This window comes from Diaporthe citri (genome assembly GCF_014595645.1).
Source record: "Diaporthe citri strain NFHF-8-4 chromosome Unknown scaffold_2, whole genome shotgun sequence".
NCBI lineage: Eukaryota > Fungi > Ascomycota > Sordariomycetes > Diaporthales > Diaporthaceae > Diaporthe > Diaporthe citri.
The window spans coordinates 1,883,001-1,901,949 of record NW_025064847.1 but is presented as its reverse complement, the minus strand read 5'-3'; the positions used below and the strand labels follow the sequence as shown (position 1 = coordinate 1,901,949).

The 18,949-nt window shown below is 57.5% G+C and overlaps 3 protein-coding genes across 3 annotated transcripts; 1 reads left to right on the top strand and 2 right to left on the bottom strand.

Moving 5' to 3' along the window:
* Nucleotides 1-3,370: 3,370 nt before the first annotated feature.
* On the top strand, nt 3,371-7,332 carry INS49_006157 (uncharacterized protein; the record flags this gene model as incomplete). The annotated part of the gene is made up of 6 exons (XM_043166931.1): nt 3,371-3,508; nt 3,555-4,199; nt 4,280-5,759; nt 5,816-6,552; nt 6,608-6,824; nt 6,887-7,332. 6 exons carry the CDS (start codon nt 3,371-3,373, stop codon nt 7,330-7,332), a joined length of 3,663 nt encoding a protein of 1,220 aa, XP_043028075.1.
* A 1,620-nt stretch (nt 7,333-8,952) lies between these two features.
* INS49_006156 (uncharacterized protein) lies at nt 8,953-9,723 on the bottom strand (the record flags this gene model as incomplete). Its single annotated transcript, XM_043166930.1, has 1 exon — nt 8,953-9,723. One exon carries the CDS (start codon nt 9,721-9,723, stop codon nt 8,953-8,955), a length of 771 nt encoding a protein of 256 aa, XP_043028074.1.
* A 2,042-nt stretch (nt 9,724-11,765) lies between these two features.
* Nucleotides 11,766-15,301, bottom strand: INS49_006155 (uncharacterized protein; the record flags this gene model as incomplete). The annotated part of the gene is made up of 2 exons (XM_043166929.1): nt 11,766-12,693; nt 12,846-15,301. 2 exons carry the CDS (start codon nt 15,299-15,301, stop codon nt 11,766-11,768), a joined length of 3,384 nt encoding a protein of 1,127 aa, XP_043028073.1.
* Nucleotides 15,302-18,949: the final 3,648 nt, after the last annotated feature.

Genomic DNA, 18,949 nt, shown 5'->3' with positions numbered 1-18,949 from the left:
CTGCTGACCCACGATGGAATCCTGCCGTGTGTTATTGCTGTCGGAGGGTTCCCAACAGGAACTACCAGAGTCGCTAATCGTTGACGTTGGGGCCAGCCCACTGGTAGTCGCCGCGCCATGGAAACTCTGTCATGGGAGACTTGTCCAATGCGAGTCTGACACCAGCCATCAAACTTACCGGCCTTGTGGTCGCCGTTCATCAAAAGAAGACAGTGATCTGCCGCAAGGTGCCATCACCACGACGCTGCGGGGGGCCTGTTAGGGTAGGTCTGGGAGGCATTTGTGGAAATGAAACCACCCCACACCGGTGAGAGCCGGGGCCAATTTACCTTGTGATGCGTTATCTCAGTCTGTAGTGATGATACGCGGGAGAGGGTGGGTGTGAAATCTATTTATCAGATTCTCAGCCCGGCGGCGACCGCTACCGTTACCTGGGAATAGTGGGCCCACCGCCGATACCACGCGGGCACACCACCACCAGCACCCTTGAGCCCTCATGTCCGGGGGGTGGTAGTATGGGCAGTGTCGACTGGCTGACTGGTAGTATGCGGAGCTCCATCGAAGCGAGACTTTGGCAGGGGATGGGTCCGATGGTTAAGCCCGATCCGCAGGCACGAGCTTGTGCTGACTCGCCCAGCCCGTCGGGATGGCATGTTGATGTGCTGTACCTATGTGAGGATCAACGGTCTCGCGGTGGGCAGTTGGGGCCTGGAAGCGGTATCCTCATCGGCAGGACAATTTGTGCACGCGATAGGCGCCTGGAAGGACTGGGCAGGGCAGGGAACCCGGCTCGGTGAGCGTGGGCGTCAGCGTGGGTGTCAGCATCAGCGTGAGACGGGCCGAGCAGTAGGAGTTGGCGTGCTCGCAACCAGATTTCCCACGTGTGTGGAGACAGGCGTGTAAGCACGAAATACCGAGGCGTGGTGCTTCGCTGCCGTGCCGTGACATGGGCTGTAACCCGTCGGACGCAGCAGCGTATATGTGTCTGGCAGATATTGCAGCCGAAGGGGCGTGTGCCGTGCGTACGTACATGCATATGCTTCAAAGCTTTGGCTGGACTGACTGGCTGGCCTGGGACTGCAATTGGGAGCCGAGACTGGGAGAACGGCCCGTCTGTAAGGGGATTTCTGCCCGCCTAGGTACCGTGGGAGATTGCACCCGTGTCTGACGGCGGCAGCGGGGGCAGGAGTGAGGCTCGAAAGAGGTAGCAGAGGTAGAGAGTTAGTTGCTCGTTTCCCACTCCCGTTGTTTGGCGCGGCCAGGATCTAGGGCGGGCAAATGCCAGGCCAGTGCCAGGGGTCTCAGTGTCGGGACAATGCAAACCCTCGATCAACATGCGTTCGAGAAGCGGCAACCAGGATTTGGCAGGTTTGATCTGATGGCCCAAGCGTCTGAGGTTGATGAGGATCTGTCGATGTATGTTATCATTGTGGCTGCCGTCCACACGTACCGCCCGGTAGATGCTCTGTGGAGTCCAATGCTGTCTTGGATCCTGATGCTCTTCATACTCGAGCTGGCTCTGGCTCTGGCTCTGGCTCTGGCTCTGGCTCTGGCTCTGCCTTCTCTCTGCCCTGAGGCCTGGGCCTGGACTAGGCCTGGACCCGGACCCGGGCCTTGAACTGGAACGAGGACCCTTCTTGCCCGGCAGGAAGGATATTGCCTGCGCATAGCACCGCCTGGGCATCTCCACGTTTTGCTGGGCAGATGCGAGTTTCCCCTCCTCCAAATTCCCCATCCCAGGGTAACTCACTCGGGTAAATTCCAAGGATTGCAACCTCAGCGACAGGGAACACCGCCCAGGCGGACAGGCGGGCAAGTGTCAGGTTGGAAACGGCGCTGGTGGCATGCAGATCTGGGTGCTGTAATAAGGCGAGGGAAAAGTGTACAGGGTTGTGCTGTGCTTTTCTATCCTATGCTCTGCTCTGCTTTGCTTACTACGCAATCTGGCCGGCTTGTCACTGGAATGAATAGTCCGTTGCTCACACACAAGATACTGTGCACGATAGATATGTTTGCATCTATCTACGGAGTCCTATGTATGGTACATATACTATGCAGCAAGCACGGGGCATTGTCCTGTAGTACAGTAGTCTCTGGATCGAAGGAAGACCCCACCCTGGCATGACAGACCGGGCAGTGGGCACCGTCTTCCCCACCTGACTCTCTCTCTCTCTGTGTGCACTAACTCCCTCCCAGGCCGCCAGGTCTCCTTACCACTGCTGCAGCTCTCCCACGGTGCTAGCAGTAGGCACCGCATGTACAACCTTGAAGTATGCAAGGCGAGGAATGTGTTACTGCGTATTTTACTGCAGCTCCTCTGCCCTGCACCTTGCCTGCTCCCTGCACCCAGCTCCCAGCTCCCTGCACCCTTGCACCTCAGGCCTGCACCTGCACCCCGCTCTCTCAGCTCGAGGCCACCCGCCCCCCTGGCCCAGCCCGCTGCTGCTTTTCCGCCCGTCCCTCTGGCCCAGAGCCCCCTGAAAGCAAAATCCCTCGGATCAACCAACCGTTGTCGACTGGGACTGCTGCATCTCCAGGCGAGGAGAGCACTGGGACCTCTGTCTGCACTTCTGGAACTCTGGACTTGGCCCCATCCCAGATCAGATAGATCGATTGACGCGAGCAGACTTGCTGAGACATAGCACCGCCGTGCCCAACAGTGGACGACGCCCTACTCTTGTTCTCTCCGGTTCCCGTTCCTGTTCTGCTTCTGCTCCGGACACACGAGACTTCCATCCCAACCGCTCGCACGCACTCCTCCGGCTTTCCTATTCCTCACCTCGCCTCACCTCAGCCTCCTGTCGACACGGGCTCCCTGCCAAACATAAACGGGCGCTTCGTTCCCATTCCCCCTCCACTCCGGCTCCCCTTTTTGTGTCTGTCTCTCGCCTCACCCAACCCAGCTCGACAGGGACAGGACAGGCCCTACCTTAGCTCTGATAGACCTTGGACCGCACTGGACTAGACGAGAGCACCCGAGATCCGTCTGGCGAATTGTACCACTCATCGCCTATTTCCTTACCCGCCCGCTGAACAAAGCTCTGGCCACTCACATCCGCTTCTCGCGCGTCAACCGCTCGACCTCAATCACCGAGTCTCCAGCAACCGACCCTAGCAGACAAGAGCGGAACCACTCCATCGTCTGTCGAGGACACAGCCCGCCGCCTCCCTCGCAAGACCTTCAACGCCGCGGAACTTGCATCCCACGACGCCTCCCCCGCCCCGCTCGGCTCGACTCGATCTCCCCTCGTATCCTGCCTTCCTTGCAACGGCCGCCCTATCTACGAAACCCCCAAGTTACAAAGGTCTCCCGGCTTGATGGCTCACATCTAGGTCTCAGCGCATCTCAGACAGGCTGGCCATTGCCACGATGCTTATGACGCAGACCGCAGTCTCCGCACTATCTCAGGGTCAGCAGAACAACTCCTACGCTACACGCGGTCAGCCTGCGACCGACGGCTTCGACCTTGACACCACACCATCCAACCACTCGACCGGCCAGGCGTTGGTCGACGCACGATCGCAACAAATCCAAAACAACCTACTCCTTCCAGCCCTACCCCATGAACGGAATCGTGGGCACGGCACCTCCGGGTGCCATGTACGTCCGTGCCCTCTACGACTACGAGGCCGACGACAGGACGAGCCTCAGCTTCCACGAGGGCGATGTCATACAGGTCATCACTCAGTTGGAAAGCGGCTGGTGGGACGGCGTCATCAATGGCGTCCGAGGCTGGTTCCCGAGCAACTACTGCCAGATCATCACGAGCCCCGACGACCTTCCCGACTCCGAGCAACAAGACAACGCCTTTGGCGAACCGGTAGAAGAAGACATCGACGAGGATCCATACGACGACAATGATGAGGCCGACATGTCAGAGCTGGAGGAACTGCCGCTGGAAGGCACGAGTGCAGGCGACAGGTCCAAGGCAGACTACTGGATCCCGCAGGCCACCCCTGACGGCCGCCTTTTCTACTACAACACCATGACAGGGGAGAGCAGCTCGGAGTTGCCCTTGGAATCGCCGTCGTCTGCTACCGAGACTGGGCCACGAGACCGAATGAACGTCAACATGCCCGATAGGACAAGGCCACCTCCGGAGATGATGGCCAGGGGTCTGACGCAGGATGAGGACGAGGATTCCGAGGCAACCTCCGCGTCCGAACTTGAGGGCGAGAACCTCATGTTTGGCCGCATGGTAAGAGAACCCACAACGCCACCCTATATATCGTTCTGGTCCGAAAGTAGGGACGCCGGCTTACCAGTATCAACTTATAGGCTAGGAATCGACGTTCGATGAGCAAGGATGGCATATCCCCCGCGCCATCGCTGGACTCAATACACGGCCAATACTCATTCGGTAAAGGTAACGGAGCTCCAGCCGGAACGCGGACGACGGACTCGGCCCCGACTTTCACTGCCGGGGCAACGTTCAACCTCCCTACAGCCGCGACCATCCCACGCTCTTTCTTTGATGATGGACAGACGCCGCCGCTTACTTGGAGCCGACTGGTCTCCAACATGAAGAAGGCGATCGACCGCTACCGCGAGGCGATCAACAATGGCAACAAGTCAGAATACGTAGCTCGGGCGGAAGACATCTCAGATCATCTGCGGCTCCTCTTGGCAGCCGGCTCTGGTACTACAGACAACCACTCCGGCCAACCTTCAATCATCTCAACAAACAAAGCGCTCTACCCCCACTTCAGGGACATGATGTCCAAATTCTCCAAGCTTGTCGTCTCGTCCCACATTGCCGCTAGCGATTTCCCGGCCCCCGAGTCCGGTCCAAAGTGTCTACAAGAAGCTGACGGGGTGTTGCTTGGCGTATTCTCTTACGTGGAGGTCGCAAGGCAGCAGAGAGGAGAAGAGATTCCCCGACTGTTCCCCGGGTTTGTGATAGGGAGCACGACTGGAGGCAGCTGGCAGAATAACGGTTTGGGCCCTCGCGACCCCATCACATCAAATTTCCTCGAGGACGAGGAAGGCGTGGTAGAGCCGACTGCGCTTCTCGACGGCAAACTCCTGGAACGACTGGACGAACTCAAGCGCATGCTGGTCTCCGGGATCCGCGAGCTGGACAAGCAGCTAGTGATACCAGACAAGATCGTCACCCCGTTCAAGCACGAGATTGTTAGTAACAATGTCTGCGCCGCTGGAGGCAAAGTGATTGAGAACTTCAAGCCTTGGATAGCCATGATCGAATCCATCGACCTCTCCTCGCTGGAGAACAGCTTTCAGACCCCTCAACTTACTGATTTCAGCATCAACAAGCAAAGCCTCTACGACAACATATCCGACTTGATCCTGGGCTGCCAGTCTGTTGCAGGACCGCTTGCCGATGAATGGTCCGAGGTCCGCGGGGAGTCATTGGAGAACAGACTCGAGTATGTCAGGCAGTGCGCCCGAGCTCTTGAGACAAATTCGTCCCACATCGGGTTCTCTTTGCAATTGTTGTCGGAGCAAGTCCAGATCAACCTTCAGCAGCAAGCAGAAACCCGTGCCAGAGAGGAACAGCTTCAGCGACAGCAGCTGACTCGAGGAGAGACAATGGCTTATGGGGCGCATGGCCGGACAGACTCACGCGCGGTAACAAGGCCACCTCTGATGACTTCTCAATCGTATACCGAAGGCGACTCCAACATCGCGAATAACCTGGCTAGGGGTGCCGGAACCTACTCCAAGGTCAAGAAGATCTTCGGAGAAGATCCCCGCAACAGACGGCAATGGATGAGACTCCAGATTACTTACGACTGGAGTACGAACATGAGCTTGCATGGGACTACAAGATGACACCACCCACAATTAGGGGAGGTTCCCTGATGGCCCTGGCGGAGCAGCTCACCCGACACGACAAGCTCGACTCAAACTTCAACAACACCTTCCTTCTCACTTACCGATCCTTCACAACTGCTCGGGAACTCTTTGAGCTACTAGTACACAGATTCGGTATTCAGCCTCCCGAGGGACTGTCGCCATCCGACTTTGAGAACTGGCGGGAGAGGAAACAGAGTCCAATCCGTTTCCGAGTCGTCAACATCCTCAAGAACTGGTTTGAGACTTTCTGGATGGAGGACAACCAAGAAGAGGACACGAAGACCTTGATACGTGACGTATACAACTTTGCAAGGGACACGGTCAAGTCAACAGAGACTCCTGGTTCAGCACCTCTGATGGCTGTTCTCGACCAACGACTGAGTGGCAAGGATGTTGGCAGGAGGCTGATCCAGACGCAAAGTCAGCCAACTCCCGCGCCCATTATGCCCAAGAACATGAAGAAACTCAAGTTCCTTGACATCGATCCCACCGAGTTTGCGCGCCAGCTCACAATCATTGAGTCGCGGCTATATGGCAAGATCAAACCCACGGAATGCCTCAACAAGCGATTCCAGAAGAAGACGGTCGAGGGGCAGCCGCCCCCGGCCCCGAACATCAAGGCGCTTATTGACCACTCGAACCAAATGACTAACTGGGTAGCTGAGATGATCTTGGCCCAGTCCGATGTTAAGAAGCGTGTGGTTGTCATCAAACACTTCGTTTCGGTCGCCGACGTATGTGCACCCGAACCACCCCTGCCGTGAAGATAATTGCTAATCAGGTATACAGAAATGTCGGCAGCTGAACAACTTCTCCACCATCACGTCCATCATCTCAGCACTTGGTACTGCACCTATCGCTCGTCTCAAGAGGACTTGGGATCAGGTCCCTCAAAAGTCTCAGGCTGCGCTCGAAGCGCTGCGGAAGTTGATGCTTAGCACCAAGAACTTTGCCGAGTACAGAGAGAGTCTGCATATGGCAAATCCCCCTTGCATTCCTTTCTTCGGTAAGTTTGCAAAATGAAAACCTCCACGGTTGTCACAGATATCGATGCTAACAAAGTCTAAGGTGTCTACTTGACGGATTTGACCTTCATTGAAGACGGTATTCCTTCCATCATCAAGAAGACTACACTCATCAACTTCGCCAAGAGGGCAAAGACGGCCGACGTGATTCGCGACATCCAGCAGTATCAAAATGTGCCGTACTCCCTCCAGCCCGTTACAGAGTTACAAGACTACATTTTGAGCAACATGCAAGCCGCCGGAGACGTGCATGAGATGTACGACAAGAGTCTGCTGATAGAACCACGCGAGAGGGAGGACGAAAAAATTGTCAGGTATGTGGAAACGCGGGAGCAGCAAATAACCTGTGGACGCATGGCCCTGGGCGGGTGGCTCCTGAAGCCAGCCGTTTCAGTACTACGACCCAATCTTGCGCCACCATTACACCTTCCATCCACTGCCCCCAAACTGGTTTTCAACAGTTCATTGGCTTACTTGATTCGCCTGTAATGTAGGGTTCTGGCCGAGTCTGGCTTCCTCTGAGCGCACAGCCAACCGGACGAAAGACGGGAGCCTCATGGCGAGCCTTTCACCCGACCGCTAGGCTGTGCAATGACGACACCATCCGACGGATCGCACGAAAAAGCCCAGCGTGCGCCGCGTTGCGCCGGTCTTGTGCGCCACGCAAGTATGTGCTGTCGCCCTGACCGGGGACTGCCACCACTCAGCGGCGTCCACTTCGCCCCGAGGTTGGGTCCAATTGCGTGGAGTGGGCATGGAAGACCCAAGTTGGGAGATCGCGGATTGCTGGTGCACTACACTTGTGCCTGTTGCCTCGTTTCCCGCCTGATTTGGGTTGGGGTGCTACAAGGACTCGTACTACGAACCCTCCGGCCGCAACCAGGCAACGCGCAACATGAAGTTTTGGCGCGGAAGCAGAGGTCCCCAACACTCGGGGCCATAGCCAGCAACAGCAAAATGAACAAAGGACCGGGCCGGAGGAAGGAGGGTATCGCTGCGGGTGGACATTGGAGTTCCAACGGCGAACGATCAAACAATTTTGCCCTGTCAGGTTCGGAGTGCCAGACGGGTGTCTGCAGTTGGGATGGAAGTAGGCGGCTTGGTTGGGGGGGGGGGGGCTCGGCGGTTTGGATACTCTTCCAAGTTGGGTGGACGAGGTTAAAAAATAAGCACGGAAGGCAGGTCAGGACAGTCTTTGGATTATATCAGAAGGGCCGGGCAAGGCTCCGGAGAAGCGTATGATACCTGCGCTCGAAGCTGCAGATGCTCGAACATTTGGTGCTGATAACAGCGTGGTGGGAATCAATGACCTGTTTGTACTCTGCGGTGCTGTGCTGTGCTGTGCTCTGCATGATTCAGGCTCCCGACGCGTACTGTGTCGCTGTCTCCGTTGGGCGTGTTGCGGTCGGTGTATCACTCTGCGTGCCATTGTCGTCGGTCTACCCAATTTTCGATATGCTGCGATGCGGAACTTGACCTTTCCGTGTTTGCCACAGCGCTGGCTGCCTGCCTCCTGGCGGCAAAGGTGTTCGTCCCTTGTGAGAGGAGTGGATCGCTGGAGAAGAGTGCTAGACGCCGTGTCTAGGCTCGATCACGGTGTTTAGATTATGGGAAGCATGGAGAATATTTGCCAACTTTGGGAGATGTGGCTTGGTTTCCTTGTTGACTTACACAACACACGCGCAAGCTGATGTTGTGTCTTTATATCCTTCTTCGCTATGGGGTCATTCTCTGTGCTGAAGGGAAGAGAAACAAGATATATGTTGGGTGATAGCACAAGAGCAGGTCAAAGACCAAGCACAAGAGCAGATTGATCTTTGACCTGCTCTACTGTCCCGGAAGACCCCAGGAGTGATTTAAGAACAACAACACCTGTTCGTTTGAACTATTGCATTACAGTATCACAGAGATAATACCACGAGTTCTGTAGAAATAAATCCAAATAATGTAGATTATTATTGAACAAATGCACCAGGCACGTGATATCCAGGTCTGAACGCCAATAAAGATAACCCGCGCCCGTAATAAGCAGAAAGGGGAAAACAGATAGAAAACCAGAAGAAAGCAACCTTACCGTAAAGAGGACGAAGCACTCGCTCAGCCCTCCTGCTACCCGGATCCCTCCGCCTCTCCCTCCGCCTCCGTCTCCTCCTTCTCCATCTCCCTCTTCAGCCTCTGGCAGTCAGCTTTCTCTTCCCGCACCCTGCGCCTCTCCAAGCCCAGCCGCCGCGACCTCTGCGCCGCCGCCGCCTTGTTCTCCTCGCCGAGGCGCTCGAAGAAGTGCGCGTGCGTGCGCACGCGGTACTCCGGGTCCGCCTTGTTGTCGTCGCAGTCGTTGCCGTGCCAGGACGGCAAGGCAAAGCCCCTCACCTGGGCATCACCCAGCGGCGTCCCGTGCACGTACGTCGACCCTTCGGCGTCCTGCAGCATCTGCGTCGCGACCCCCAGCAGCCGCCTCCTGTCCCGCGACAGCTCCGGGTCCAGGCTGTAGACCATGCACTGCAGTGGCTCGGGCTGGGGCGGGGCACGGTGCGGGAGCCACAGGTGGCGCGGAGGGGGCGCGCTCCTGCTCTCCTCCTCTCGCTGCTCGAGCTGCTCCTGCGTCATGGGCGACTCGGGGCGGGTAAGGTCCTGCCGCTGGTAGATGCAGAACTCCTCGCCGTTGCGCTCGCAGCGCTGGCAGCGCACCTCGCCCTTGTAGTAGACGCAGTGCATCCCTTTGATGGCACAGCACAAGCAAGGGACGGGGGGTTTGGAGATTGGGGGCCTGCGCCGCCTGAAGAGGGGCCTGTAGGCCTCGATGTCGTCGAGGGAGGCGGCCGGGGATGGGGACCGGGAGGGGACGGGGGTTGTGTAGGCTGTGGTGTTGGAGGAGGACATCGTCGAGGATACGAACCTGGGGAAGCTGGACTACTATACTCACCTTTTTTTTTTTTTTTTTTTTTTTTTTTTTTTTGGAACTGTGTGTGTGCTTTTTCGGAGTGTCCGGCTGCCTCTGGTTCCTCAACTATGGGTTATTGAGGGGATTGGGCTGTAACATGCTGCTGCTTGCCTGTGTTTTTATGTGCTCATCATCGTTGCACCTATCGATGGTATTTGTGCCCAGGAGCAAAGGGGCTCCTTTCACCTTGATGGAGATACAACCATTGTCACCGAATGGCTTGTCCGTGGTTGCGCCCGTCTCGGGAGAATGGAGACAATGGGCTGAGGACTGCACAGTTAGGACTGTACGCGGGAGAGCTTCGGGCAGAACGAGTACTCGTCAAAGGCCGATTGTGTGATGGATCGATCAATGGGGATAAAGGGCCACGTCAAATCATGAATGCCTTCTTGAAAGACAATACGTGGGTAAAAAATTCAAAGACACGGGAGGACCCGTTCGGAAGGCGACCAACTTCGCAGGACAGGCGTAGGGGATGCAGAGCAAGGACGCCTACCTTGTTCGGAGGTGCGAACACACCGAACGAGTCTCACCTCTCCTGCTTGCCAGATACCTCTGGATAAGGCCCAACCTCGGCCACCTATACTGGCGGTCTAATCCGCCAGTTGTCCATGATGGCCAGAGAGTGTTTGGTAAGACTCCTACTGGGCGGATCCAGCCATCCCGCTCCAGAGGTGACCGGGCTTCTATAGTTGATGCTGCCCAGGAAGGAGTGATAGTCGGTCCTTCATGTTTGTGTTGTCGACAACCTCAAATTAGATGGACACAGTATGGTACGCTATCGCGAGATCTCTGGCAGACGCGGGCTACTCTTAGTACAGCAAATTCGAATCATCACAGTCCAGATCCAGGGGTACAGGTTGTTCGAAGATAATTTTGAATTACTATCGCAAAGTATTGCTCTTCGATTCTGGTCGTCAACCAACATCGGGCGGGCCGATCGCGTCCATCAAGTCGGTCGGCGGGGAGAGAGGTAGGGCAGAGAAAAGACAATGCCCCCCTAGATATATATACACAGCGCCGCCGACCGACGAGGACCAGCCACGCAGGCCACCCTTCCTGCAAAACGGACCTGCCATTACCATTAAAGCTGCGGCCCTCCGCGAAGCTCTTCCCTGCCGCTCGCCCGGAGAGGATCTCTTCTCCTTTCATCTCTCTCCATCTCTTCTTTTCCGGTTCTGACCAACGCCGTGCCCACCCCAGGGAGGGGAGGGGGGAGGATCTCTGACTGATGATATTGCGCGTGTGATTCGGCGAGATTGGATGAGGTGGGATAGTAATACAGGTCGGGAAGAAAGAATTGGTGGAAGATTATCATCAAACAGGCTCCCCTTTCCCTCGGGTCTGACTCGTACTCCGACCGCAAAAGATGCTTTCAATATGGGGGTATCTCCTCTCAAACATCCAAACAAAATAGAAAATAAAAAACTTCAAAAGCTCTCTCCTGCATGTTGGCCGCCAGCGCTGCCCCCTTTTGGTCTATGCTGGAACGTGACGGGAAGAAAATATAATCAAATGACGACGCTGATGATGCTGACGACGACAATGCAGGCGAGGTTGTAATACATGGCGTCTGTAGATTGGTGTGGGTAGCTGTGGCAGACGTGGATAGGCAGTGAGCCTTCTCTTGGGTGTGGGCATGTGACGGTGCCTTTGGCGGAGAAGCATAATAGGGAAACCGGTCTATATCCTGTCTATGCGAGCCGATCATTCCATGGCGTGAAAAGTCGTTACCGAAAAAAAAAAGGAAACCCGGCAATGCTGCGCTTGTTTCTTCCCGGTGGCAGGGCGACTCGTGTGTTGCGGATGTGGTGGTTGAAACGTCTGGATGATCGACGCATGTTGGGCCGCGAAAGGGCGCTTGGCTCACGGGTGTGAAGCCAAAATTTGAGACAGCGATGCGTCTGTCCCTATCGCGCCACGCGCATAATCTGGTAGCGGCTGGAGAAAAGTCTCGTTAAGGCCGCCCCTCAAACCCAACTCAGTTCCTCCCCCATCCCTTTTTGACTGCCGCAACGGCCAGACCAACAACGGCGCCGATGATGAGGAGTCCCACAACAGACATGAATCGGTTCAGCGTCCTCCACCAAGTCGCGTTCTCGTGACGGAGCTCGTCAACCGTCTCGATGTGGCGCTCGAACTCGTGCTCACGGGACCGGACGCCGAAGTCGCTGATGCTCGAGTACCGCTCCAGCATGGCCAACGGCGACGGCTTGGGCAGAGGCAAGACTGCTCCTATCATCCAGGCGAATGGGAAAATGAACCCGAACACGAAGAGGACCACCTGCGCGTTGCGGCGGCCAAACATGCCGCTCTCGGCTGACCATGAAACCGAGGGTGGATCCCAGACGCTGTATCGGTCCCGCGCGCGGACGTCCCTGCGCAGATGCGGTGACCACACGCTCGATGTTATCCTACGAAGGCCTCTCCGAATGCCCAGGTCCTCGTGTGTCGCCGGCGCCGGCTCGATGTCCATGCTCCCAGTGGCAGACTGGCGCCGGGCTGCCGACTCGGGTCTTCCCTCGTGGGGTCGGCGCCGGGGGCTGTAAATGCCCAAGGGGAAATGATCTGTAGTTGGTGATCCGCTGTTTTGCACGGAGCCGGGGCGACTGCTGCCAAGGTCGGACATGCTCGAGATTGACATGTTTCGCAGGAATTTGCGCTCTCCACTGCCGTAGTAAAGTCTAGCCCAGGTAGGGATCGTGTTAGAGTTCAAGCTGCTGGACTGTGAGCGGGAACTGTGAGAGGAATGCAGGTTTCGTTCGGACGAGTTGCTGCTCGCGAAGAAGTCTGATAGCCTCTGGCGAGACGGCCGTGGGGTGATCTGTTGCAGATCCGCCAGGCCATCACCATCTTCGTCGTGGTCCCTCACCGTGCCGTGGTAACCGGCGCGGGGGTTGAAGATCGGGCTCGGTCTCTCGACGGGGGTCAGAGTCGGATCGGGAGCGGGAGGCGTTCCAGCTCGGCAGCCAGGGAAGAAGAGATGCTCAGCATCTGTCTGCTGTGTGAGCTCCACCCCCGGCTGCTCCGTCGGCCATGGCTACCTTGTTGCGAGCCGGACGCCAGAGAGGCGGATCTTGTGCCGCCGCCGGAGCTCCCGGGCTCCGTCTCGGACATGACGGTGGACAGTTGGGAGCTCCATTGGTGCGGCGTAGTTGGCAATGCCATGGGAGCCGGCCCTTCTGTTTCTTCGGCCCATGAAGCCCTCTCCTCCGCCTGTCGTCGTTCACGCTCGCGCTGCTCGTCGAGTTGTCGCTGGCGCTCCGATGGCCCTGCGACCGATGAGGGCTCCCACTGGCCCTCTGGCTCGTTCAGGAATGCCTGCCCCGCAAAGAAGTCCTCAGCGTCCTCGTTGATTATTGACGAGACGGAAGTTCCTGATCTCCAAGATTTCTTTGTGCGCAGATTCTCAATGGACCTCGATCTCGATCTGTAGTATCCTAATCCTTCCGAAGAAGGCTGCCTGCGGAGCTGTTGTGACGGTTGCTGTGCCGGGCTCTCTTGTGAGTATCCTGCTCGCGGGGGTCGGACGGCGGTGCCTGGCGGTGACGCCTCGGGGCTTCGGTTCGGTGACGGGTCAGGAGTGGGATCACCGTGGACCACGTAGTTTGCCTCGTTGTCGGAAGTGCCGGAAGGGCCGCCTTCTTCCTCCTGTGCGTATAGCGAAGGGCCCTCGGGTGGCGAAGTCGGGCGTATCAGGGGCGCGTATGAGCCGGAAGGCGAGGGTGGGTTAAAGCTCTCGACGGATGCTAGTGTCGCAGGGCTAGCGCGACCATATACCTGCCAATTGGCCGCTTCCGAGTTTGTTGAGGCCGCAGAAAGGAATGACTGGGCAGGCCTGAGCTCGTTTGTTTCTTGGGGTGTTTCTGCCTCGGGGACTGGTGGCAGGCCTGGACTGCTGGGCCCGTAGACTTTGTAATTTGTGTTGTCGGAAGTTGTCGAAGCCCCTGACTGGATGGATCGGAAAGAGGGCTGAGTCTGGAGAGGTGGGACGAATTGGCCGCTCCCTGAGTCGGACGGAGCGCCTTCGATCGGGGGTTCCGGGAGAGCCTCTTCAGACTCTTCGGATCCGCTGTGGCCGTAGATCTTGATGTTAGTGGACTCGAACTCGGTGGAAACGGTCTGCTGGGAGTCGAATGACGCCTGTTCGCGAAGATCCGGGTCCAATTGGCTGTCGCCCGGTGCCCTTTCTTCTCCAGGCTCTTGCCCAGCCTCGGAAGGAGCCTGGCTGTCGGGTTCGTAGACAATGTAATTTGGGTCCGATCCACCCGAGGGAGTATTAGAGTGTACCGAAGCCTGTTCTGCCCCAGTCGAGTGGGCTTCTGGCTGGTCAAGCTCGTCGCCAGCAGGACGCTGTGGTGACGACTCTGGGACGGCGGGAAGTGGGGTCTCTGTCGTGTCAGAAGAGGGTGAGTGGTCGGTCTGCTTCCACTTGAGGTCGGGGGTCTTGGGGACCTTGCGAAGTCCACCCACCAGGCGATTGGTCTGGGGCGTGGAGGAGGTTTCGGCGATGGGATCGTCAAAGTCGTGGACTGTGGAGGAGCCCGGAGACGACGGCACTGGTGTGCTGGGGGTTATGCTTCGGTCCGGGATTGTACCCGTGGAGGTGAAGGCAGAGCTGGGACGATCATATTGGCTGGACGCATAAGACGTGTAGCCTTCATGCGAACTGGCCTGGGACACTCTGGGGGTGGATGGGTAGAAGGGTAAATGTGGGGACCTGAAGCCAGCGCCCGGACCGCTGTAGTCAGACAGGGCAGACGAGGATCGTGGGTCCTGGGCCAAGGAAGGCTGCGGCTCTGGTTCCGGATCTGGCCGGGGTCGTTGTGGGACGAGGGAAAAAGTCTTGTCCTCGTTCAGGACCGCCACGAAACCTCCGCGGCGGGAGGAAGCGGGCCGGCGCTGGCCAGTAGAAGGCGAGCGAGAGGCCCTCGACGAGGAAGAGGGCTCGGCATCGCTAAGATGAGATGATGCAGAATGTCGGGACGACAAGCTGGTGTGAGTGGTGTAGCTAGAGGCAGAGAGACGCCCACGGGTGGGAGGTGCGTGCAGCGCATTGATGGCGGCGAGGCTAGCGACATTGGATGGCGGAGGCCCAGCAGGGGCTACCGTGGTCGGTCGATGATATCTTGGGCCGTCTCCTGATGTACCTGCACCTGTTGCAGATTTGTCCCCTGAAACACCATCCTCCTGCTTTGCCAACAATAACCGGGACTCGGCTGTGGACGGCAATGCGACAGGCCCCTGGTTGCGCCTGCTGCTGCCTTTCTTTTCGGAGGTCTGGTTAGTCCGTCTCCAGTTGGATCCATAACCATCATCGTCGTCGTCGTCGTCCTCATCGTCGCCGTCATCCTCGTGGCGGCTGAAATCCGAAAATTCCGCTGCCGCACCGCTTTGCGGCTGGAGGTCCTCAGACGAGTCGGCTGCACGTGGAGGAGAGTAAGGGACGATGCGGATGGCACTGGGCTGCTGTCGCACGGGAGTAAGGCTCGGACGGTCTGGGTCCGGCGCCGACATTCTTCGGCAGGCCGGCGCCTAAGCGATGGCCTCGGCCTGGGAGGGTCAGGGCTGGAGCTGGGCCGAGGTGGCTCGACGTCTTGTTCTTCGAAAGCAAGATGACGGTCAATTCCGGGCCATGTCGGCTTCATGCGTGCTGGGTCGACCGGATCTGGGGCCGATGGAAGGATCAATGGATGGATGGCCAACCTGGGGAGGATAGGAACGCCTGGTCCTTGGATGGGCTGGTGATACCGTGTCGCTGAAGGGCCAGGTCGAGGACGACGAGGTCAATGCCGGCTGATGGTCGCGGTCGGCACGGCGATCTGCGTTCAGCTACCAGCGTGGCGGCGTCGGGTTCGGTTCGCGTTGGCCGTGGAAGGTCCTGTCCTGGTTCGCATGCGACGGTAGACGGGCGGCACGGCGGGATACGAGATTGCTTCTGGCCGGCTGGTAATGCCAGCGTCTTGTTCGAGGACGAGTGTTATGGTGCTATAGACAGTGGGCGGCAGATATGGGCTAGGCCAGGAAGACCATTACAAGTCGGATAGAGAACAAGACGTAGGAGCAATAAGATTGGCAGCTTAAGCCGACAAGAAGAAATGAAGGGTAACGAAGGGAAGTATAGTATGGTAGGATAGATAGAGTAGTATGAAAAAAAAAAGTAAATAAAAACGAAGATAGACAGAAGAGAGAGAGGAGACCTTGCTGGCCAAAACGAGAGTGGTCGCGCCTGCAAAGAGGTGGAAGAAATGCTGCGAGATTAACGACAGGCGGTAGCTGGCTTCATCAGGGGGGATGTCTGCCGCTATTGGTATGGGTATGGGTGTGTAGGCAGATGGGCTGGCCGGGAGCAAATCGACAGGACGAGAGCGACTGAGAAGGGCATGCAGGAGGCGGGCGGGCCAATACCGTGCATGCTATGCGCTCCGGCAAGGAGAGTTGTCGACGCAGGCGAGGGATGTCTGGTCCAGTCGTCGTTGCAGAGGAGAGGGAGGGAAGAAAAGACGACCACAACCACGAAGTCCCTTGACCAGGACCAAGAAGAGGGCGAGGAGCAGCCATGCCGATGCCGAGGGGGCAAGGGCCCACATACGGTGATATGATAACCTGCGTGGTATAATTACGAGTGGACAGCAGCGGGCCTCAGCGACCGATGGAGGTTTAGCCTGGGATCCGGGGCTGCAGTGTGGCCCTCGCACCCTCGCCAAACCCTCCTCAACTCTCCCCTGCTCCGTGCAATCAATCTGCAATCTGCACACCGACTGGACCGATCGCTGGTCACCATGGGAGGAGGAGGAGGAGGATGATGACGGCGACAGGGGTGATGGCTGGCGGGCAGGGCAGAGCAGGGAGGGACGGCGACAGGATGCCATTCAGACAGACCCAAAGTATAGTCGACCATGTCACTGGGCTATACCATCGGGACTACCCAGACTATACTGATAGTACGTCGAGTATACTGCAAGACTGCATAGTCGAGGCGGGCGCGGGCGCGTAAGGAAACGCGGACGCGACTTGGTGGTCGCATGCGAAAAGACCAGACGACAGACGAACGGACGACCCGAAGAAACAAGATCAGCGCGCCTGGCAGCTCGCGCTACAGCAGGTCCTGCTCTGCTAGACTCTGCCTACTGTAGGTACCTACAGCAATAGTCTAGGCAGGACCCAGGTCGACATGCAGACACGCTCCTTCCTCCTGCAAGCAATCCATAGTCCACCCAGTCCACACCTGTTCGTTCCTTCCCGCCCCTTGGACCCAAGTGGGGCCAGCACATGGCCATTGGCCGAGGGCTCACAATTGCAACGCTGGTTAAATGAGGCCCGGCTGCACACTGCAGCAGCTCACCGCGCCCCATCTGCTGCACGCTTCTAACAAGGCCAGTGCTCGCTCTCACCGTCTCATTCATCTCATGAACAACGTTTTGTTCGCCGCCCCATCGTGAGACTGCCTCATTTTCAGAATCACTGTCGTGACGTGATCTAACTGACGGTCAACAAAACAAACTCGAGTCGTGAGATCTGACAGCTGTTCACCTTAAACCAGGTCCGCCCCTGCACCGGCCTCGTGGGCAACTTGGCAGCTTCATCTTGCTCCGACAGGGTCTCGTCATCAATCTGTGAGAAGTGCTCCATCAGGCCCGTTCGGTCTCCCACGGACCGCCGATTTGGTTGGTAATCTGCAAGCTTTGCTGGCCCTGCAGGCAGTTTTCGGCGCTTCTTCATTTCAGGAGATGCACGTCCAAACCCAGACCTCAGCCCTCTTTCTCCCGCAGGCCTCACAATGCTCTCTCTATGACGCCTTCAACGGGTCCAAAAGTGACAGGTGCTTTCGAATCCAGGGGGGGAGGCTCTGGATTACAGCGTGCATACCCAAAGTAGCTACCTATAGCATACGCGCGCATTGTCGGCACTGATTAGACGCTGTCTCAACAGCCGCCAGCGGTGAGCAACCAGCAGCTGTGACCCAGTCTTTCAGGCCAGGCCAGTCATGCTCCGACCCTGCGACGAGTCTAGACAGACGACACGCCCATTATGTCTGCAGAGACAGAGACCACAGAATGTCGTGCCATGCAAGCAAGCGCCCCGATTGACGATGCAAGAGCCGCCAGCTCCACCGGCAGATGCACCGGCATGGACGGATTGGCGACGACGTTGCCAGAGGCTCAACCCAAATCCAAAACCTCCCCAGCCCGTGGAGCAGCCCACTTTTGACACGTTTTGACAGGTCTCTTTTTTTCTTCTTCCTCCTGGTTCCAGGCTTGGGGAAACCTGGCACCTGCGCCACCACAGCCCTGGCTTATCGCATCGTAAATCCACCACGCCCGTCCGAAAAGAGCGACCGGGAACAAAAGGCAGGCCCCTTGCGACTGCATGAACTTCCGCAGGCCTCAACCAAGACGGACTCTCGATCTTTGGGACGAGATTCAGGGGCTAGCCAGCATCCTGCCAGGCCTGCCTCCCAGCTCTGGAGAAAGGGCTGCAGGGGCCGCATTTAAGCTACCGGGGCTGCCAATTTATACATTCATGCTCACAGAGAGCGTAAATGGGAAACGCGTCTAGTCTCATCCCATCTCTTCTACACTATTCGTCAAGACGCGTTTCTTCGACACGGCCTGCGCCCATCAAATTGCCCGGTTGGCCACCTCGGTCCTCAGGTGGTGGTGTACTGCTACGCTACCTCGCCTCGGTACCACCACATGCACCGCCGCCTCATCCCAGGACGCGTGCCCAATACTGAATACCCCCCAGTATGGCTGGATCGACGCCATGGGTTTGCACATTTTCTCCGACCCAGACTTTTTTTTCATGAATGCGACGCTGGTTCTAATTTTATATAAGCTCAATGGCATTACAACCTCAGTTCACTAGTCGTCGGCCTCTTGACGGCGACGGCGACGGTTTGCGCCCGCTCATTGGGACTGCAAAATGCCCGGGTCCAAGCCCCGGCCGGTCCCAGGCTTTTTGTTCGCCATGAACCCATCTATAACTCTGCCGTGCATACCGCGAAGAACCCTCTCATTTCGCCGTTTGCTCTTGTATCGTAGTCTGCGGGCTGTCCGAGACGGGCGGTTCGCCGGTGGTATGGCCAACTACAGACACGGCGTGTATGTAGTTGAGCTCGGCAGTTGTGAGCGCCTTGGTCAGAAGCCTGTCAAGTCACTACGA